Source organism: Danio aesculapii, chromosome 12 (assembly GCF_903798145.1).
Source record: "Danio aesculapii chromosome 12, fDanAes4.1, whole genome shotgun sequence".
NCBI classification, from domain to species: Eukaryota; Metazoa; Chordata; class Actinopteri; order Cypriniformes; family Danionidae; genus Danio; species Danio aesculapii.
The window spans coordinates 21,991,157-22,015,337 of NC_079446.1; the positions used below are offsets into that span (position 1 = coordinate 21,991,157).

Here is a 24,181-nt window from a genome sequence, read left to right on the forward strand (position 1 = left end):
ATATGCACAAAATGGTGGTAAAAACGTGCGCAGAACACTTCAAAAGTTGTGAAAAAACAAACTTGTCTGGAGAATGTTGCGCAGCTCAATTTCACTTCAATGTTGGCTTAATTGAACCATTTTAAATCATCACATCAGCCACAACCGTTAATAAATAAATAAGTTATTCTGCATTATGTTTACTTTTTCTACTCGAAAGTTTATAAATGAGACCCCAGATCTGGGTGTGCATTTATTATGACCAAAACGATACTATGAAAAAGTTTTTGGTTCATCTCTGTTCATCTCTGGAACATTGCTGTATATAGAGGATGAGAGAGCTCTTGGAATTCATCTAAACGGTTCTGAACAAAGGTCCCAGGGGATTGGACATGAAGGTAATAATAACAGATTTTTCATTTTTTGGGTGAACTAACCCTTTAAGCCAAAAGTATACTTTGTTTTTATACGTACGTTAGGCTATGTTTACAGCTTAATTTTTTTGAACCATTGGTACAAGTTATGCACAACATCTACATGTGCTTTGAATTGTTTTTGTGCTGCTTAGTTTGTCCAGAAGGTGTCAACACTGAACAGGCCAATTGTTTTGCAGTCAGAAACGAATTCCTGAAGACTGCTACAAAAGTAGACAGCCATGTTGAATTGACCTTATCCGCTTGTTAAGTGGGACTTCACAGCGCTATTTCCTACTGTAGTGTTTCTCAACCAAGTTCCCGGGGGACCACCAGCCCTGCACATTTTTCATGTCTCCCTAACCAAACACACCTGATTCAGATCATCAGCTCATTAGCAGAGACAGAAAGACCTGTAATGGGTGTGACAGACAAAGGAGACATCCAAAACATGCAATGTTGGTGGTCCTCCAGGAACGTGGTTGAGAAACACTGTCATACTCTATGGCGAGACTCAACAAATGGCAATAATAAATGTTTTCAAAGCACTGTAATAATTTTAAAATCACTATATATATATATATATATATATATATATATATATATATATATATATATATATATATATATATATATATATATGTATATATATATATGTATATATATATATGTATGTCCAATGGCCAGAAAGTGATACATTTTTTATAAATTGTTAAAATATTGGTCCAGCGACTGTTGGGTACACCATGATTTTATATAAATCTCACTTTAATGTGTGAAATGACTAAAAAGTGCTTATAAACAAATATTTTCTCAATTCAAAGTAATGGCTTGGACCCGGAAACAGTATTTCATACATCACGACTTAACAAGCGGATTTTTTTTATGTTTCAGCTGGTGCAGCTATTGGAACCTGGATTCCATTTGCTTCTGTTGATTTTTAGCCATAAAAAAGCTCATCGGTGTAGCAAACTGGCATCTTGTTATTATATTATTTTTATGTATTGTCATAAACACAATTGTTTAGAGAGCAAGTAGTTTGATCATTCACTGCTTTTCCTTATTGTCCCTTGTTATTTAACTATAGTGAAATGAATCAGAAGTTCTAAAACAATTGCCGAAAAGATCTTACTTCTGCATTGCAGAATAAGGTCAATAATGGGATTCAAAAATTAGCACAATGCTATTTTGAATTTGTACAAAGACATTTTTGTTGCTCATAACTTTTGGAGAGAAATATCTCAGACACCTGACAAGGATTGATCTTTTCATATTGGCGCATATTATCCAATAGGATATACTTTGAAATGCTGAATGTCCGGCTGAGTAAAAAACAAAGTATATTTTGGGATTCAGGGAAGTGTTTTTCCCACCTCATAAAACGGTTGCATTTCTCTCGAGAATGGGTTGCTTTTTGCTTAGCTATGTTCCTCCTGGTTCTCCTTCCTCTATGCAAACCTACCATCGGGGAAGTGTTGAAATGGAGCCTTCACAGTCATAAACGAGGAGCTTTACCAAAAAGAATATGTTAAAAATAATCATCATAATCTCTAGACTTAGTATATTCATTAGTAGTTTTGTAAGTGCAAATTTAACTGGTCGGGTGCACAAGAGCCCAGTGTGTGTCACGCATGTCATGCACTCATCCAGGTGAGTTACCAATGACTTTGCATGTATATTTCTGCGGAAAAAAACCTTATCCAAACCGCCCATAGCGATCTATGCTAATTTATCGATTGCATCCTTTCAAGCTGTAAAGCAAATTACCATAGCCTTTTATGTAGCAAGTAGCAATATGTTCCACAAGTGAAACCATTATTATAGAGGATGTGCTAGTAGGGTACAACAAGTCCTTGGGCTGGGAAAACCTTGAAGGAAAACAAAAGAATTGCATTTGATTCAGTAGTATAGCAGGCCAATATTTTGAGACCCAGCTTTCAGTAGTTAACCGAGAGTTTTTTTTTTTGTCATCCTCTCCCCCTCCTCTTGTTCTTTCCTACATGCCTAATGTCATTGGTTGTACGTGAACATATCCTGTTTCGGCCCCTGGGCAGTAGGGCGAGATGATCAGAGAGATGGTGTTACAGATAAAGAAGACTGAATGATAACAAGGCATTTCGTTCTTTTGCAGAAGTAATGCATGCCACAAAAAAAGAGCGAGAGGAACGGCAGTAGTAACCAAGATGCTCACAGTGGGCATCTTTTGGGGTGCGTATATCGTAAAGGGCACATTAGTAAACGGTTCTACCACAGAAGTGCCACTATCATGTGTTTTTTTTTTTCCTCAGTCTCTCATTCTCTTGCTCAATGTCCACTAGTCCCTTTCTTTCTGGACCCGCTGTGCTTATTTACATGTATGCACGTCGTAGACCCTCACACACTCCTGGCAGCTGACGTAACAGCACCAGTGGAAGATGCAGTGACATTTCTCTTTGCGCTTTTCTGTCCGTGTGTTATGGCCACGGCCACAGCACAGCAGGTCACAGCCTTCGATACCATGCGATGACACGTTGCAGGCACGATCACGGGTGCCGAATGAACCCGTCTCTGGGTTTGGCTCGCAGAAGTTGGGAGATCCCTCATAGTATACCAGGTCTCGCTCAGTGGGATGCTTGAAGAAGGCGTATTTGGCTCGTAGTGTTTCCACCCAGCCTCTGGACTCCCGGTGTTTCTCTACCACCATCTCAGAGGCGCTGTCGTACTTGTCTTTCAGGTAGTCCCCCAACAGTCTGAAGTCAGGCTGCGCCCACCAGCACGTCTTCACTTCACAGCTGCCTGACAGCCCGTGGCACTTACAGCGCAGGTGCATGTTCTCCAATATGGTCTGGGAAAGAGAAGATATTGGAATTGGTATTTATCGAGGACCATCATAAAATTGGTAAAGGTGCCGCATGCAAGTTTTTGGCTCCTCTAAAGCAGAAAACACCATGATATGTCTGTATTTATGCTAAGTGAACATACTTGCTTGGTAAAACACTGCTGCAGTGAGTTATTCTCCTTTAAAAATGCGCATTCCTTTACCGAATGTCTATCTTTGTTTTGTTCTGTCCACTCCCAATTTACCCAACTATATTTTGCCACCCTGGATACCTTTCCGGAAAACAGTGCATTTAATTTGAGTCATTATGGCTCCCTCAATGTATGTGAGCGCAGACAAAAAAGTGACCTCTGTAGGGCAGTAGCAACCACATGAGGTGGTTTTTAATTAGCAAATAATGCAAATATTGCTTACGCAAACATTAGCTGAGCAGCATACACTGCATTGTTTGATTACCAGGCATGCTTTCTCCTGTTTGAGCCATCAATCTGGCAACTTGCATGTGTGTTGAGTTGTCGGAGGAGGAGCTGGGTGAAAATATTTATAGCAATACCTAGTTTGACCACTTGGTGTAATCCTACATGCAGTGCATTTAAGGAATATTGCTATCTAAATAACTTCAACTGCCTCCTTCAAGCCTACATCAAATATGCCACTTAAAATAAACACAAGATGGTGTGTTATTGGACTGTATGGTGGAATGTCATTAGCAGGAGAGCTTTATGAATGTTTCATCTGTTTTTATGCTTATTTTTTTGCCTGTGTTTTCAGCCTTTACTTTCCAAAGTGTGTTTTAAACCAGGATTCACATAGGAGTAAACTTGGACTCCAGCCTGGCATCTGAATATGCCTTCGTCCATAGTTACATTATATATAGTATTAGCCTGAAAAACAGTATGTAAACCAAAAAGTATGGTTTGCCTGACTATATTTATATCAGAATTCATAGTATTCATTGCATTGTAAACAAAATATCACTGGATGACCAACCATTTCCCGTTGGATTTACTTAAAAAATGTATTTCTCATCAATTTCTCATTTCTCATTACTCACCCTCCACTTGTTCCAAACATGGTTGAGTTTCTTTCCTCTGTTTAACACAAAAGAAGATATTTTGAAGCATGTTGGAAAGCAGCAGCCATTGGCTTCCTATATTTTGTTTCTACTGTGGTTGTCAATGGCTGCTGGTTTCCAGCATTCATCAGAATCTCTTAATTTGTGTTAAACAGAAGACAAGAAATTTATTAAAGTTTAGAACCACTTGAGTTATTAAATTGTGGGGCAATGTACAATTTGGGTGATCTATCCCTTTATGAATGCACCCAGTTAGGCTTTGTAAAGGTGTTAATGGCAGCTATGTGATACAACTGACTCAACACTCTAGGTGTCACATGACAGTCACAACAACTTGATAAAACTTGAGTTATAAGCTTACAATGGTGTCAAAAGTGTTTAAATTCAGTACTTCGGTAGAAGTATAGATACCAGGGTTTAAAAAGACCCTTGTCTTTTGTATCAACTCAAGATTTTTATTCATGTCAAGTATCAAAATACTGTTTTCAAAACTACTTATAAAGTATAAAACTCAAAGTAATGTAAGGAAAAAAATGCTATTAAAGACAGTAGCTTAGGCTGCGCCGCAGGGGCCTACTGTGCACTACTCAACCTTTCAAAAAGACATGAGAATGACAGGAATCAAAATGCATGCATCTTAATGAATAGACCTACCCCAGATGAAAATGGGCTGAAATTAAAGAGTAACAAGGCTATTTTTAAAATTTAATGAGTAATATAAGAAATAAGAAGTCTGCTGAAAAATTATTACTCCTGTAAAGTGTAGATACCCAAAACATCTACAATATTACAAAGCATTTGTATTTCATTACTAAACACAGCTGTAGGTATATATAGAATGTCCCTTTTAATGGCAGTAAAATGGCTGTAAAAAAGATATGATAGCGACTATACCATGTACGATATTGGACACGGTGCAAGTTCTTCTGCATGATGTTAGGATCAGGCCACAGGTGTTGTTCAGGTGCTGAGCCTGCAGACAGGCCCTAGCAGCTCTCAGCTTATTCTCTTCTGAAGTCCCGCTTAATAGAGTATGCCACCGGCACTATATGTCTTTGTTTTGGTTTGTTTGCCTTAATTCACTCGCTATATTTAGCTGCAGAATTCCCCAGCTGCGGCGGAAGGCAGGTGTTTGTAGGTCCCTGGGGTCTAGTTGAGGCTGCTGACATCATGTCCCGAACTCTTTGGGCCATTGGCGGGTTCCCCAGGCTACGTCGAAACAATAGAGTATGCTTGGGGTCCTGACAGGGCTGACTGTACTACTGCCTGCTCCTGTGGTCTCTGGCTGATGAAAAAAGTGGCCTGTTGCAGTGTGGTCTCGCCTATTGCCCCTTAAGCACCTTTTGCGTAAACCTTTAGACTCCAGTTCTGAGTCATGACAGCAGAAGTGACGGGCTAAACCCCGAACCCCAGTGTTATTCTTCCCTCCCTGCTTTCGTTAAACCACCAACTGAGTTTACACTTCTGTCATGGATTCAGTACAGATGCAAGTTATGAGAGGCATGAAAGGATAAGAGAGGTAATTACCCGGTAATTTCTCATGAAAATACCAGTTTTAAAGTTGAAAGTCTCTCGGAAAAGGGATCAGGAGATATTTGACAGATCTGCGGTGCATTAACACCTTTGTGAACTGTAGGGTAAGACCCACCCAGGAGCAGCACAAGTACAGCTTTGTTCATTGTTTGATTATCATGAACCTGCTGGCTTAAAGGTGAAGTGTGTAATTTCTGTGGTTCTCCTGGAATCACAATCAGTCTCAATGGCTTGACTGAAATGGCCTGAAAATGTTTTTGCTCAGGCAATATTTCAAGTTTGGGATGAAGCTATCTATTTGTCTGAGCAATGTCAAATGCAGTATTTAAATCACTTGTTATTGTGCATTTCTTTTTGGTGCATCACACAAATTGCACACTTCACCTGAAGTGATTGCACACATATGGAGTGTATTCTCAGCTTATCTCTTTTCACATTACATATGTCACCCTTGGGCATGTAAACAACAGACACAGTATGAAGTTTCAAAACTGTAATGATGATATCCTGTGGTTCTAAGCTGGGAAATATTTAAGGAGACCGAGTAGCAACATCTTTTTTTTTTATAAATTTTTTTAAAAACTCTTACCATCCGTCCTGCCTCATTGTTGTGCCTGTTCATGGCACTCCGAGCATCTGGCCGGTTCTCACGAGCGTCTGCAAACTCTCGAGACACCAAAACCCCAAATTCAGCATCTTCACTGCAGCCACCCCACTTCCATCCCTCTCCCGGCGGGCCTTTATGATGGGAGTCACAGCCGCACATTGTGGAGCTCCCCTCTGCACATGAACGGGTCACTGCATATGCTACTCCAGCTGAGGCAATCGCATGAACAAATGCAGACTCCCTTGTAGCTACAGAGAAGAAAGAATGAGATTTCGTTGATGACAATCATGTAAACATTTCATCCCATCCCTATAACCGTTACAAATCTCTATTGTACTGACAAACGTATCTTGCGCTAGTCCAAATTTTAGTGACCTTCTTACATTGTTGCAAAAAATTTTGTTTCCCCTTGAAGGGATAATTCACCCCCAAATTTAATGTCTGTATTGTCATCTCATTTACTCCTAATTTTAAATACTCATATTTCATATTTTTCAAACCAGTCCTTTATGTAGTTTCTTGACAACTGGATTCTGCCTCAAGCTTGATTTATACTTCTGTGTACCCCACCATGCATATCTTGCATGTAGCCGGTGTCATTTGAGCATTTGTACTTCTGCATTCTGTTTGAATTGCTCTGCAATCACACCTCGGAAATGCTAGTTGAGTTGGAAGTGGATTTTCAGTTTTACTGTGTTGAGTTTCTTTGCTGATGATTTGAGTTTATAATGGAAATGCATGCGATGATACTGTAGAAGTAGCTCAAACTCTCTCTCAATCAGGGAGGAATCAACAAATTTAATAATAGAATGAGTGCAAAACAATAGTAATCTTCTGGAGCTTCTCCACTAGACTTGAGACGTCACTTCACTCCCACGGCCTCGGCCATACTTGTCACCGATACCAAGTTGACCAATCACAGATTTTTCTTGAAAGGTGCACTTTAGGTTCCTTGTCGGGGTACAGTAAAGGGTGTGTGACTGTGCAAAGGCTGTGCTGGACCTACTACATGCATTTAACAGATGTATAAATTGTCCTTTATAGGCATGTATAGTTAAACAGCAAGACACCAATGTACTTAATGTCTGTTGTATTTATGCTTGTTGCAGACATTCTGTAGTAGCTTAGTTTAGCAGACTTTTCAAATATGTATAATCTCCAGTGCTAATCTAATGGCAAGTACGTTTACTGCATATCTAGAACATTAATTTAAGCGGAGCATGAGCGACTTCTGGTGACCTCTGTCTATGTGAGCAAGAGCAACCGCTGGTGACCAGGTTGGTGAGTCTAGCAATGCGACAAAGTTGAGAATCCTTCAACTTGCAAATGCAAATAAAGAGCGACTATCTTGAGCAACAGCCAATAGGAGCACCAGTAGAGCTCACGTGATCCTCTTTCAGCTCCTGCAGAGGCCAGTCAAAGAGCATAGAATCACCAAGAGGCGACACTCTAGTGCGATTTAGTGTGGCGGCCATTTTGGAATGAAAATTCCAATAGATCAACAGCATATTATCAGTCTGTAAAATAAACTACTAAACGTGCTGATGATTGTGATAGTAAGTGTTGTATTGCCATCTTTCAGGTTGTATCTCAACTTTAATGCTCTTTTTAGATAAATAAAAAACAAAGCAGCTGCTTGCCATCGCAACAGCAATAAGATCCAATAGACGGCCGATCGCTTTCACCCCAAAATGGCGAAATCGCGGGGCTGTTGCTGGGCGCTGCTGTTGCAATAGAAAGTTCTATTGAATGTCCCCACTTGGTCATTCTAAGCTCTTTGGGCCAGTTGTATAGGGCTTGGCAACAGACGTCACTGCGCAGTGCATTCTGGGACGTAAACATAGAGGAGCCGCCATGATATGAGGCCACCTCGGTTGAGACTTAATACAACTAGTTATTAGGGGGGGGGGATCGATCCTAATATCGATAGTATCGATACCAACGTTGGTATGGATATCGGATTGATAGTAGCCTTCCGAGAGCGAAACGTTTACTTAAATTTCATCTAATTTATGCTAAAGTACATTGCTCCTGTTTCTCCACGCTCCTTTTATCTTGTATGCACCGTTGCTCCTCTCTGCTCTGCTGTTATTCGTTGTCCTTTCATCACGTGACTCAGCAGTGCCAAAGCGCAAGCACTTTTAGCTGTTCTGAGATGACGAAAAGAAAGAAGAACGCTGTTTGGAGTTTTTTTTACTGCAGTAATCGAAAATATTGCAAATTGCGATGTTTTTAGAAAGTCTATTCGATACTGTGGCAACACTACAAGTCTACACAAACACATACATCAACACGAAAAAGAGAACGCCGAGCTGCAAGAAAGGAGAGAAGGGGAGGCAAATCCTCCAGACAGACCCCCAGCAGTGCCAGTGGTCACTGACCAAGTCGTTTCGTAGAGGCAATGAATACCCAGGTAGCTAGCTACAGTGGTGAAATTAATATTTGAGTTATATAGGACATTCAGTATTATTTGTTAATGTCAATTTGAGAAACAAAGTATACTTGGTGATAGTTAAACTTGTTACTTTCATCATCAGGCTGATTAAATATAGCCTATATAGTCAGCAGATTAAAACCTGATAGTTATATGAATTATTTTGACATTTAAAAATATACAGTGGTGGCCAAAATTATTAGAACAGTAGTTTTTTCAACAGCTAATATGTCAGTTATCTTTTGCTGTGGTGTGTTAGTAGAAAAAAACAAAAAACCACTTAAAACATTTTTTAGCTGGTCAGAATACAGGTGTTCTAATAATTCTGGCCACTACTGTATACCATAAACTTAAAATATGAAAATGTCTGAATATCCCTTTGTGTTAACTGTGAAAGGGACACTATAGGATTTATATTTTGGCTACAGGTAAGATAGGCTTTAGGCTATACTTAATTAATAATAAAAATGTTTTTATTTGGCTTAAAGGTGTTTAAGATTTGTCCTGGGTTTTAACATGTACATTTAATAATAGCTGCTTTGACAGCATTCAACTCATAACTCACCGCACGCTGTTCTCCCCTACAGAAAATTACATTTAGGTTCAAGTGCATGCTTTTTAAAGTAAAAGTATCGGTATCAATATTGGCGATACTGGCCCTGTATTTACTTGGTGGTGTCTAGAGTGACTGCGACTTAACAAAGTTCAAACTTGGTGATCTCAGACCTTTGAATATTCATCACATGGTACTGTGCAGTGTTGGGCAAGCTACTTGAAAAATGTAGTGAGCTAAGCTATTAGCGACTCTACTTAAAATTTAGCTTAACTACATTAATAGCTACCCCTGGGAAATGTAGAGAGCTAAGCTAAAAGATACTTGCCAAAAGTAGCTTAGTTACATCTAAGCTATTTTTACAATTTCATTTTTAAATCGAAGCAACTTAAATTCAAGTCAGTCATATCTTAGTGATCAATAAAACTGTCAGTGAAACATATGAGGCATAATAGTTCAGTTCAGTTATTTACTGTAAATAATATGCTGTACTAAACAGAAACAAATTATAGTATATAACAGCTAAAACAAAAAAATCCAATAAAACCAGGTGTTACGCATTTAAAATACTATAGTAATTTATAGTAAAGGGAATTTTTTTGGAATAAACATTATATTGTAAGTATATATATGTACATATGTGCATGTACGGTCACGAGGAATCCTGCTTCAGAAATAACTCTTCTCTCTCAGTCATCAAGCAAGTTTCGGTTGGTGACGTCGCCAACCAGAGGTGGCAGTAACGCACCAAAAACTTTGTTGTCGAACACCGTAAAATAGGAAGAAGAAGAAATCATCATCATTCTCGCCATCATATGGATTTACTTTCATCGGCTAAACACTGGCCTCACAGCACCGTGAATGTCGGTGCCGTCACTTATTGATCCACGATTGGTAAAGGTAGCTTATGTGGACGCTACTGCGCTACATGACAAATAAAATAGCTTCGCTACTGAAAAGCTATTTGATTTAGAAAGTAGCGACGCTACTGCCACACTACTGAGAAATGTAGTTAAGCTACTGCCCAGCACTGGTACTGTGAGACCAATGAACCCTGAACATTTTTTAACTCAAACCTTTTATACTGTTTCAGACTTGCCTTTAGATGTTAATGAAGTTGCTCCTTGGCTGTTGACACACCTGTTTTCTCTCTGTGTTAATGCCGTTTTCACACCATTGATGAAATGGTTGTCCTCATTCTACAATTGCTACCATTTGCTCAAGATGTAGTCACCTCAAACAATGCAGAGACAGCAAACTGTTGACTTATCTTTTCTATCATAATTCAGCCCTTTTTGAGAAATGAGCGTCAACACATCATTTAGAGTGGAAGTTGGGTCGAGGCAGACTTAATTTCTTACAGCGACCGTGGCTTTAGATGTCTGTGTAGTAAGACAGCTAGACAGCATTTTGCAACAGAGCTATAGTCTATCCCGAGGCTTCTGTAAAAAGTTTGAAGGAGATCCCTGCCTCTTTAACTGTGGCCCTCCCAAAAGTCTCTCACCTGTGTTTGTGTCTCCAGGGCACGGATCGTTTTCTGTGACTGCCTCTGCAATACTGTCAAGGTGTTTGAGTACTTGGCTGTAAACGTCTGTGACAGCACTGGGACGATTGTTGATCATGTCACTCGTGGCTAATGCAGCCTGAGGTTTCACTGACACTGTGTCATCTCAAAGGTGTGCTGGTTTCTCTCTGGATAGTGTTTCAGGATCCCCCACACCACCACAAATCTCCCACCCGTCCGAGCCCTGCGGCCACATGTGTGTAAGCCAGCAATAAGTCTGCGTGTTTGGTTTCTGAAGGCATGTGCTGAGAGATGGAGTTACGCCCCCTTTGAATGCAACAGCTTATTATGGAACCAGACACCACCGTTTCACAATCATAGCGCACTTACTGTGGCTCACCGATTCGCTCGGTCCCCACAGGAAAAACTGCAGCTCAACCAACCCATCTGACTTCATCACCCCAAACATTCAAGTGCCTGTAATGACAGTGGTTCTCAGACCGAGTTTGTCAGGGATCAGTAAGGCCTATAATAGTGCAAGATTATCTAAAGGAGTGCCCACACACATGGAATATGCCGGTGTATTGTATGCAATGTGAATATATGACCAAAAAACACAGCGTCTTATCACAATTTTGATTAGGTCAGGGGGTTTCAAACCCGCGGTCCGCGGGATGATAGTTTGTGTCTCCCGCATTAATTTGAAAGTCTAATGTTAGTGCGGCCCTTGAGTTTGATATGTATAGCACTTTACAGTGTTGTGCTCAGAGCTGAACGACCCCACTAATCACAGTGGGGTATATGGCTCTTGGAGGCAGGACATCGGCTGGGCTTGGTTCAGGTAGAGAAACATTTCTCAGTGAAAGTTACAGCAGCATTGCCATGGAGTGTTTTCTCCCATGTCTGGCTGGCTGCCTCGTTTCTATTGGGCACACGAGGACATTAGTCCCAGCGTGCTTCATTTACAAGACGTCAAAAAAAATTTAAGTTGCTGCCTAGCGGGACATTATACGTAGATAAATGTATATAAATCAGTGCTTAATTTGAGCCGTATCTTGTTCCGGGAAATGTCAGATATTCGTGTTTTGCTTTCCAGTATTTATTTGAATGGATTCGGCATTAACTTGTGCAAAGTGAATACCTGCGTGTGTGTGTGTGAATGAATGAATGAATGAATGGATTGTGTGTGCGGTGGTCACCATGCGCAAGTTGAAGCAACAGTCACGTTTAAGTATTGGCCATGAACAATATTTTCAAACAATCATCTTTCTTACGTTTACAATCACTCTCATTCGTTGGTGGATGTTGGATGTTTCCGCAGTGAGCGGGGCCTACCTAAATGAAATTTTTATTGTCAAAATAGCAAAGAGGCAGTCAAGCATATTTTCATTTTTTTTTAAAACCACTAGTAAATTTGATAATGAGGATGATCAAAAGACATCTCGAGAAGCTGGGATGATGTCCTTGGATCTGGATAGCAGCAGACCCTTAAGCAAAGCGAGTCAAGTCAGCCACAGAACATGACGGAGGAGCTAACTGTGCTCTTCTTGAAGATTAGACAGAGTAAATCATTTAATTACTATTTTTCACTTGGAAGTGAACTTAAATGTCACTTAGAGAGATAATGTGAGGTCTCTCTCTCTGACAAAAAAATATCAAAGTGATGCATATACAACGGGATAATAGAAAAGTAAGGAACTCAGTGCAGCCTAATGTCGTCTGCAGTCACACATCGACACCTGTCCATCAGCAATAAGGGTCCCCGGTAACCCAGACCAATTATAGGGTTGCAGTTATGTGTGGGTCATTTGCATCACACTACTTGCATTGTATTTGCATTGCCTCACACAATGAACATTACATATATTTCTATATGATGTAAAAGTAGTCAAAACAAATGACAACACTGTTGCTTCTTTTTCCTGTAATAAAAGCACAGCGGATAACAGTAAATCTAATTATTATTATTATTTTTTCATTTTCATTATTATTATAATTACAATTTCTTACCGATTGATATATTTTCTTGGTAATTCGTATTTTTTTTTTCGTCTTATTTTGTGTTAGAAAGTAAAGAGATTTGAGTTTTTCTTGTGGAAAACATGATGCTGCCCAGTTTCACCCAGACTCTGCCTCCAGCAGCCCTCAGGTAAATTGAGTTTGAGACCCCTGGTTTAGATGATGGGTGTCATAGTAACATATTATTGTTGGCAGCTAGCTCTCCGCAACTCTTGGTCACCCACTTAAGCTAAGCAGGTCAGTACCTGGATGGGAGACCACATGGGAAAGCTAAGTTCCTGCCGGAAGTGATGTTTGTGAGACCAGCAGGGGGCGCTCAACCTGCAGTCTGTTTGGGTCCTAATGCCCCAGTATAATGATAGGGACTCTATACTGCTCAATGAGTGCCATCTTTCAGATGAGATGTTAAACCAAGGTCCTGACTCGGTCCTGAATTCTGGTAAATTGCTCTTTGTATAAATGTTATCTGGGGTCCAAAACTACACTGTATACCAGTAGCTGTAATTGTAAAAAAAGCTGTAAAAATACCAGGATGTCCTTTGAAAAAGAGGTTTGCCCACTGGCCTCTGTCCATCATGGCCTCTTAACTATGCCCCATATGAGTGGTTTTTAACCACCGGGCCGCGGGCTGGTGCCGCACAAGAAATCATTAATTATTTCTGTTTTATTTGTCTAAGTCTCAACGATCTTTTATTTTGAAAAATGACCGTATTCTCTCACTTACATCTTGGTCACTTGAGCTTGCAAATTTAACTCACAAGCAGCAAAATGAGTAAGAAACAGACACCTTTGGAAAGTTTCTTAGCTAAGGGGAAAAGGCCTAGTGAAGGACCCACAAACTGCCAAGGAATGGATCCGCAACCCTATTGTCAACAAATCAGGTGAATCCACCATGTCTGTGCAAGAAGATCAACTGCTGGAGATCGCAAATGACGGCGGCCTTTAAGGGGCCGTTGCATATCGCACCTTTTCTAGAGTTCACGCAAGTTTGTTATTTCCAATGGAGGTCCGCGGCCTGTGCACGCAATCGGCATGAAGGCTAATTTATACATTGCCTATCGCCGCGCCGCGGACCTCCGCTGAGTGCGCCAGCACCTCACGAAACAGACAAGGCTTTTATACTAAATGCATTCGCACAGGTTTGAGGTTGACTGAATGCCACAAGCACACCACAAGTCGCGTGACAAGAACTGAACGATCAGCTTTAGCTTGTATGGAATATGCACATTTTGGTAATACTAAATATCTCAGACAAACACAGAACACCCAAACACTGCAGCGCTTTGTAATTTTTCTTTATAAACAAAACTTGTACAAGAGTGACAGCAATGTTGATGGTCTCCTAGCAACCTACGAATCATCACCCCAATCAATCTCCCCCCGGTGCATGGTAAACTCTGGAATAGCCTTCCTGATAACGTCCGAGGCTCAGACACACTCTCCCAATTCAAAACTAGATTAAAGACCTATCTGTTCAGTAAAGCATACACTCAGTGCACCACTTAGCGGGCTTCCACACAGGTTCTGCATCTTGTTTATATACACTATGAACAGCAGCTATGCTAATTATTTTCTTTATTCTCCATTTCCACCTGGGGATACTCTTCCCGAGTCCCTCAGACTATGCAGAGTCACTGATTCGATCCAAGACCAACGACGAGATGATCCCAAGGTTTCCATATCCTGGACCAGGCCGTATCCTGAGCAGCTACTGTGGTGGTCATGGAGGAGTGGAGAACATGAGACTGATTCCTGTGACGCTCCAGAGACAGACGAGTCTTCGCTGAGGCCAGCTTCCAGCCTCCGCCACTGAGACTGCAGCTCTGCACAAGATGTTTGGCCAGCAGAGAAATTAAAATGATCGTGCCCAACTGAGCCTGGTTTCTCTCAAGGTTTTTTTTCTTCACTTTCGCCATTTAGTGAAGTTTTTTTCCCCTCTCCGCTGTCTCTACTAGCTTGCATGGTTCGGGATCTATAGAGCTGCGCATCGTTGGATCTGCTCCAGTATTTGGACTCTCAGTAGTGATTATTAACCACACTGAACTGAGCTAAACTGAACTGAACTTAAACACTACAAACTGAACTTCACTGTTCCTATTTACTATGACCTTTTATGTGAAGCTGCTTTGACACAATCTACATTGTATAAGCGCTATACAAATAAAGGTGAATTGAATGGTACAATTGTAAAAGCATTGACCAGTCTGCGGTGATAAAACCTTTGAGAACCACTGCCCAGTATCATAAATTGGCTCACTCTGTCTCCTCTCCACCAATCAGCTGTTATGTGGTGTGCGGTCTGGCATAATATGGCTGCCGTCACGTCATCCAGAAGGATGCTGCACACTGGTGGTGGATGAGGAGAATCCCCAAAAAGTTTGAGTGTCCAGAAAAGCGCTATATAAATGTAAGGAGTTATTGTTATTGTTATTGTTCTAATTCTGGTAAATTGCTCTTTATTTAAATGTCATCTGGGGTCCAAAACTACACTGTATACAAATAGCTGTAATTGCTAGAGATTTTTTTTATATTTAAAAAATGCTCTTTGTTCTAGAGAAGAACGTAGTTTGATAGGTTTTAGTGAAGAAGTATGTAATTGTGTAAGTTGCAAAAGATTTTGTGTTGTGCAGTGCTAAGTGATGTATTGTGCAGTTAGCTTAGCATCATGCTAGTGGCAAACTGTTGAACTTGAAGTCAAGTTGTTGCATGCAAAGTTTTGTGGTAAATATGTTCATTTCAGTCTATTATTGCTTTTCATGATGGTTGGAGGGTGGCGTAGAAGGAATTTGTCTATGTAGACAGTAGTGAGGCCCCTTAGTAGGCTTTGGATATCTAGTTTATCTGTGTCCCCTAGCTATGAATTCATTTGTCTCTGAATATGCTGATTTACTTATTCAATTCAATTCACCTTTATTTGTATAGCACTTTTACAACGTAGATAGTGTCAAAGCAGCTTAACATAGTAGCTCTAGTAAATTAAATATGCGTCAGTCCAGTCTTCAGAGTTAAAGTTAATTTAGTTCAGTTCAGTGTTGTATACATTTCACTGCTGAAAGTCCAAACACTGAAGAGCAAATAAATTGATGCTCAGTTCCACAAGTCCCAAACCAACCAAGCAAGCCAGTGGTGACCTACTATATAGTAAAATCAGTATGTGAAAGAAGTAGTGTGTCTGCATTCATAAAACAAAGCAAAGGTCACACCGATAATTCAAAACCTCCACTGATATTCCTAAGTGTGCATATCTTATGATCACGTTACTATAACGTGAGACCACATGAGGTGTGAATGACAATGAAGGGACACAGCTCACTCCACAGACATCACAGCTGATGCACTACTTTTAGATTTTATTCTACACTCATTTGTGCAATTTTTATACTCCTGAAAACTCAAAACAATCTAGTGAGCCTTTTTTTTCAAGACTGGAATACTATAGGACAAGAGTTGCCTACACCTTCATTAGCAATTAGCAAATTTATGTTTGATTGTGTGCCTGTTTCAACTGGAAATACATGAACAAACCAGTCCGTTTGTCTCCTTTCAGACTTCGATTGCTCACCCGTTGTAGTTTGTGCAACTCCCTTGCTAGGTACTGAAGATAAAGGAAGAGGTGCAAAATGGCCAGAACTGTTCATGCCACATTAGCTCTTCCCTTTTTCAATCTTTAATTTTGTTCCAAAAGAATAAATATAGAAAGCTGCTTTCATCTGCCTGTCGCAAAAGCTCTAAAATGCAAACTGACAGACAGTCCCCAGTCCACTTCTGCATAGAAATAAATACCTCTCTATTTAGATTAGGTAAGTCCTATTGCCTGGGTGAGTGAACACACCGATACACACACAAACACACATGAACTGTCGCGCATGTCATCAATAGCAGTGCTATTAGTACTGCGATTTAGTACAATTGCTTTCAGATGAGAAGCAAATTGTACCAATTCCTCATCTAGGTGGACATTATCAACATTGACTGCTGTCTCGCTGTTTCTCATGAATCTGCAGACTCATCTCGCCCCAGTATTCTTGTTTTATTCTTGCAGGAAGTTCATGTCCGCACACAAAGACAAACAGTCCTTTTTAATAAAGGTTGTGTTTGGGCGCACCTCTCTGGGTTTGCAGCCAGAAGGAGGCCCAGTTGGTTCTGGCAGGCCCAGCTGGGTTCACCACAACAGAGAACTGTGAGCTTTGGGCCCCAGGAGCTCTGGCCAAGGGCCAAGAAGAGCGCAGCTCCCGCTACCTGCTGGGTCCATGAATCCGCCTTTGTCTCTGTGTTGTCACACCGTATTACCCACACAAAAGGGCCCAGCACCCCGCACCCCATAGCCCAGTTCAGCTCTGCCCAGAGCAGGGGCTGGCATTCCCAAAAGGAGCAACCCCCCCACCTCCTGTGACACACATACACAAAACACACATACATCTCATACCAGTCAAAATATTCTAAAGCATTTTTAAAAATCCAGTCAGTCAGGGCTCATTGGGCCAGTCCCAATGCAAGCAGAGAACCTTCTTCCATATCTCCACTTCGCATTGTCTGTCTCCTTCATCCTCTCCTCATACCCCTCTCCAGTTCCCCCTGCCTTCCACCTCTCTTCCTCCATGATGGGGAAGGATGGAGATTCCCTTTCAGCCTGCTTTCATGACACAGTCAAAAGGGCGTGTGAATGGGGCGTCCGTGGGAGCCGGGCGGTAAGAGGCACACAGGGATGGCTCATACTGGCCTTCATGCACAGTAGGGGTCGAAGTGAACCCTCTAGCCCTTTTCTATTGCTTGTAATCTCATTTGGCCTCCCTACTCTTTTTCTCTCTCTGTTTCTCCCTAACTCGCTGCCTGTTCTTGCCCAGGTCCTGCACTGTGGTTAACCATCCTGGCTCTATGTGATTTTCTGAGACCCATTTAGCATCCTTTCTGTCATGGGCTGTGACAGAACATCACTTCTCAGTCATTTAAGTAGCAAGTCTTTCAGGAAGCACATCATTCTCCGCTTTACCCTGGATTTTCAGAACCATTCACATCTAGAGTATCAGAAAAGTTCTGGAAAACCAGGAAATCTAATCAAATAATAATAAGATGTGCAAGGAAATGGACAATGTTACGTTGTTATATAAAGCATTTCTTTGATTAAACACCTTCTGCTGAAACACAAAGCTCAAATGGTACATATCAAAGAAAGTGTTAACAACAGTTTAGGTTTGTTCACAGTTTGCCGTTTTATGAAAATATATTTTTAAGTTTCATCATGACAGAATTGTTTTTGTTCATCCATTTTTCCCCTATCCATTTTGACTGATTTACATGTTTTTACATTGCATTGAAAATGCAAAAGACTAACTAAATATTTATACTAAACATTCTGAAAAATGTATAAATTAATTTAGTAATTAATAAGTTAATGTTAATATGTCAAAAATATATGATTTCTTTAAAGAAAATTATAATAGGTGAGAAGTGTTTCACCAGCTATTTTACTTAGCATATTGTGACTATAATCTAATATTAAATGCATGCGAAATTCTGTCATCACTTACTCAACCTTTACTTGTTTCAAACTATATATATATATATATATATATATATATATATATATATATATATATATATATATATATATATATATATATATATATATATATATATATATATATTTATTTATATATATATATTTATATATATATATATATATATATATATATATATATATATATATATATATATATATATATATATAGATATAGATAGATATAGATAGATATAGATAGATATAATTCAGTGATGTCTTGCAATGTTACAATGCAATGTTATGTTTGTTTGTCAGCAATGTTTGAACACAAAACTTTTTATTGATTATTTAATTGATTTAATAGAACTGAACAAAATGTTTGCCTCTTTTGTAAAATCGTGAGTTAAATTCCAATTTACCACAAGCCTTCTTTTTTTTTTTTAATACTACTTTTACACTACTATGCTACTAGCATATGGATGACATCTCAAAACAATTGTAGGTATGTAAAGGCTGATCATTCTCTGTTACTGGAATTAAAACACTATATATTATGTAGACTGATGTGTGCTGCTAATCGATACCTTTATCAAGCACTGGTCCAAATATGGCTAGATTGTCTTTGATAGTGGTGCAGTTCCACCTGCGGCCGCGGAACTGGTGCTGACACTCCTGGATACCCAGTTTGACTCCTTCTGCTACACTGGGCATGATCTCGATGTAATTGCGGCAGAAGCGCAGTTGTTTTGGCACCAGGCCAGGTATGGAGCCACACAGGATGGGTTGGGATCCTATGGATGAGTACTGCTGCCCAAGGGCCAGGGACCTGAAACATAAGTATGAAGATTAAACGCATATCTGGACACACGTGACATCTAAGCCTTTTACAAGAAGTCGGTTGTTCAGAGCAGTTACGTAATCTAATCTTTTACATCAAGAGGTGTCATTTACTCACACTAATGTCACCGCTAGAATTTTTCTGAATCTTTAGAATACAAATCACGATTTGTAATTAAATCTAAGAGCTTTCTGTTGGATTTGACCCAAAACTCAGAAGAGACTTGAGCACTTTATGTAATGATGAATATATTAAATGTTGTCTTAATATTATATATCTGCAAAACTGTTTTGTTTGAGTGCATGTACGTACGCATGTGGAAAATAATGAATTCTGATCCGGTGTTCAAATATTTTTTGCGTGTGTGTGTCTGCTATTAGATATTTGGCTGTTGCAAGTGTATGCATGTGTGTGGTTGTGTGCAGTAGCTGAGCTGACAGCAAATTCCTCAGAGATTTCCTTCTGCTCCAAACAGTGAGTGGTTCAAGAATTTCATGAACACTTCTTAGAAACAGACCCAATCTATTAGTTATTCCAGAAACAGTAGTACTTTCACAATAGTTATTAATTTTATTGCCATCCTCCTGTGTCCAAAATGAGAATAATATCACACCGTTATCATTACGTCCTTGTTTTGACATGCATACTTTAATAATAGGTGTAACCTTTACGCTCATTAAGCTGTCGTTGATTTTTATCGCATATTTGTAAAGAAAATTTGTATGTGTGTGAGATTGTCTATTTGATAACATATGCGGAACACACACACGCTCTGAACTGGAGCTGTAATAAGTCAAATATTCAGTGTTATAAATCCTGTGAATGTTTGGAAAAGATTCAGTTGTACAGCAGAGGAATCTATTAGCAGTTCTGTCCTCATTTTCCCACAGACGACGCTATAAAACATATCTACATGAACCTCTGAACTCAGAGACTGCTGCATACTGTACAAATCATTTCAAAAATAATAAAACACTCACACTGAGTTTTCATTGTAAACTGCAAATAGAAATTTTACTTTAGTTTTATTATATTATATATACAATATTATTCTGCAAAAGCATTTTCTATCATTTATCAGTCACCACCATTTAATAAAACAATAACCCAAACAGTAAAGGTCACTAATAAAGGAAGTAGAAACTGATCTTTTCTTAGATGTTATGTTGTCACTTACATCCCAGTGAAAGTTCATTAAAGAATGCAGCATGGGGATGTGGTTCTATACTTAGAATACTCTATACTGTTAACTGGTTGTAGGTTGGAGCCAGATCTGAATGTGAGATTGTAATTTATTTGATCCGCTCTTGTTCTCCTCGTCCTACTCTAAATGGGATTTTCTAGGCCCACTAACATTTAACGACACTTAAAAATATTGTCTTTAGAGTTCCCCTTGAATTCAAAGAAGTGAGATTTACCTGTGCAACTCTTATAACTCACCCCCCTAAACCTCACTCCCATCCACATCACAGTTCTAGATTACCTCTTGAGGTCTGAAGAGAATGGTTTGAAGTCATGTCTCTTAGCCTGCTAAACCTCTTTCCAATTCAGTCATGACATCAATGTAGCTTCCTAAAACTCCCTCCCATCCATGTCATGGCTTTAAATTAACCCCTCGTGTTATTGTGTGCCTCTGTAGACCATGGAGTGAGGTTTGCCTGCATTACATTCTGGCTTTCATTACACTCACCCCCAAACCTCATTCCAAACTGAAATATGCTTCCAAAGTAACCTCCTAAACTAGCGATGCCCAATCCTGTTCCTGGCGATTCGCCTTCCTGCAGAATTCAGCTCCAACCCTGATCAAAAACAACTAAACCAACTTAGTTAGGATCTGAAGAAGCACTTGGTAATTAAAGACAGATGCGTTTAATCAAGGTTGCAGATGAACTATGCAGGAAGATCTCTGTAGATCTCCAGGAACAGGATTGGGCACTCCTGCCCTAAACCTTGCTCTCTTCCATGCCATGCACCAGTTTAATCCCTCTGGTTCTTGAGCTTAGGGGAGTAAGGTTTGCTTGCACAGCTCATAATGGCTGGCCTGTGTTAAACACCTCCTAAACCCCACTCCAGTCAGAGTCCAGTCAACAATGTAATCTCCAAATCCATACTCCTATCCAGGTCATGGCACCAGTAATACCCACCTGCTTCTGGTGCACTTCACACCTCCCTCCAGTCTGGGTCACGACACCAATGTAACTCTTCTGGTTCTATTGTGTCTCTTGAGGTCAGGAGAGAAAGGTTTGTCTCCACAGCTCATGCTAGCTGACGTAAATTACACTCACCCTTTAGACCTCTCTCCAATTTGGATCACATCACCAATGTAACTTATCTGATTCTAGTGCACCTATACAAGCCAAGGGACTGATGTCTACCTGTTGTAATGTTTTTCATTAGCTGGCCTCCATTACCCCTTCCCCTCTCCCCCAACTTCTGTCTAATCTGGATCATAGCGGTAGAGTGACCACCTAAACCTCTCTCACATCTAGGTCAAGGTATCAAAGTAACTATCTTTTCCACTGTGTGGTACGGTATGATTTGGGACTGCTCAGCTTGCTTCAGGTTCAGGTGCATTTCTGTTTCAGTTTAGTACCGCTTAAATTAAGTGAGATTATCAGCGTAGTTGCACTGCCTCTACTGCTGTGACTTCCTGAAAACATTTTAATTCCAGGTCATTCCATCTGCTGGATTCGCTTCTTGGCTGCCAATGAGGGGAACATCTGGACCTGTTCTACGGACAAAGATGCTGTCATTTCTGACATGATTTAGTTGTTCGAACCAGCAAAACAGGCTGCTGCTAACTCTTTAAATTTAAATTATTTAGGGCAACCAGAGCCGGGAACACTTCCCAACATACATAATTTAAACGGCATCTGCGCTTATGTTAGTCTTTTAAAAAAAAAAAATGTATTCCCGAGGTTTCCATAATCCTGCACCAGGCCGTTTTTTGAGCAGCTGCTGTGGTGGTCATGAAGGAGTAGAGAGCATGAGACTGACTCCTGTAAGACCCCAGTGACAGACGAGTCCTCGCACTGATCCTAAAGGGCCAGCCTGTGCACCTCTCTTACCTGCAGCTTTTCCACGATGGATGTCCAGCGTTCTCCAGCCTCCAGTGCCTAGACTGCAGCTCTGCACAAGACTTTTGGCCATAGGAGAAATGTTTGAGCCTGGTTTCTCTTGAGGTTTTTTATCCTTCACTTTCACCAATTGGTGAAGTTTTTTCTCGCCGCTGTCGCCACTGGCTTGCATGTTTCGGGACTTGTGGAGCTGCGCATCAATGTATTTGCTCTTCAGTGTTTGGACTTTCAGCAGTAAAAATTAAACCACACTGACCTGATCTAAACTGAACTTCAACTCTGAAAACTGGACTGCCACTGTTTTAATTAATTAAAATCTTCTATGTGAAGCTGCTTTGACACAATCTACATTGTAAAAGTGCTATACAAATAAAGGTGAATTGAATTGAATTTAAATATAATGACCTTGGTCTACACTGGTAGTCATGATACTCCTAGACCAGTTGGTGATCAGCAGTGTGTATATGTCACGCTTTAGCCTCCATTACACTTGCCCCCAAACCTCATTTCAATTCTGAAACTACCTAAACTAGAGGTGACCAATCCTGTTTCTGGAGATTTACCTTCCTGCAGAGTTCAGCTCCAACCCTGCTCAAAAACAACTAAACAAACTAAGTAGGATCTGAAGAAGCACTTATTTAAGACAGGTGAGTTTGATCAAGTTTGCAGCTAAACACTGCTGGAAAATAGCAATGGTATGTCTCACATAAAAAAGTGAGACAGTTACAGGGTACAGAATGCAGTGGAAAAGGCCTCAAAACTGAGCCATACCAATCCAAACTCTGCCATGAAGTGGAAAAAGCGGCTTTTGCAACATTGACATTGTTATGAAACTGAAATGAATCATCTGAATAAAGACACTATTGTCTTTTGTAGCGCTAGAGATATATTTCAAAATTCTGTTTTCCTGTTTATTACCGTGAAGCTGCTTTGACGCAATCTGTATTGTATAAGCACTATAAATAACTGTGACTTGACTTTATGAAATGATTGAAGAAATCTGTTGTTTTTTTCCGGAAGAGGAGGTTTTGATTAAGACTCATGACTTAAGAAGTATCATAAAAATGAAACATGCACAGAAGAACTGTTCACAATAAGATCGATAACATGCTTTTACAAAATGAGACAGGTCCCAATAAAAGCATCACCACGCTGCCAGATATGTATTTATTTATTTTTGTTACTTTTTTTTCCAGAGCCTGTGAATTTAAGCGTCTGCCTTGGGTGTGCAGAGGCAGTATTCCATGCTTTTATGATGAGATATGCTGCCTCACAGCACTGGCATAGACGCTGTCATGTGGGCCAATGGTTTACATGGTTCCCCCTTCAGGCCAGCGGTGGATCACACCTATTAGAGATCAGCCGCGCACGATGACCTCAGGAACCCCGCTGGGTGCAACCCTATCACAGCGCCAATCTCTCTGACAGATGAGTGTACTACTGCACCCCTCACACACAAAAGCATTGAAGTCAGAAGAGAAAAATCCCCCTCAGAGGCTTCTCTTTGCCGTTCTCCCTCACTCCAGTCGCACACTCTCCGTGTTTGATGTTGTGTGAAAGCGTGAACACAGAGCTGGGAGATGTTAGCGGGCTGCCAGGTTTTAGAGGAGGTGCGTCTTTGTACGAGAGTCTTATGTCGAGAGAATTGCGTGTCTGGCTGGCTTTGATGCTTCACGTGTGTGCGTCACTCCACCATCAGCTTTGTCAAGGTGTTCACATCATAATGCTGATGTTTGTGTCTGCATGTAGGTGAAAGTGAAGTGGTTAGCAGATGCACAGGTAAAAAGTACAGGTCTTAAAAGTTTCTTTAGGGTTCTTGGGTAATTGTCTG

At 40.2% G+C, this 24,181-nt stretch overlaps 1 protein-coding gene across 1 annotated transcript in view; it reads right to left on the reverse strand.

Annotated features, from left to right (window-relative positions):
* Positions 1-1,072: 1,072 nt before the first annotated feature.
* Positions 1,073-24,181, reverse strand: part of wnt3 (wingless-type MMTV integration site family, member 3) — a 58,257-nt gene continuing 35,148 nt past the window's right edge. Inside the window, exons 2-4 of the mRNA XM_056469900.1 lie at positions 19,020-19,261; positions 6,408-6,673; positions 1,073-3,216 (exon numbers count right to left, since the gene is read on the reverse strand). Of these exons, the coding sequence (XP_056325875.1) occupies positions 2,737-3,216; positions 6,408-6,673; positions 19,020-19,261 (988 nt within the window). The 3' untranslated portion in view covers positions 1,073-2,736. The remainder of the gene's footprint in view (positions 3,217-6,407; positions 6,674-19,019; positions 19,262-24,181) is intronic.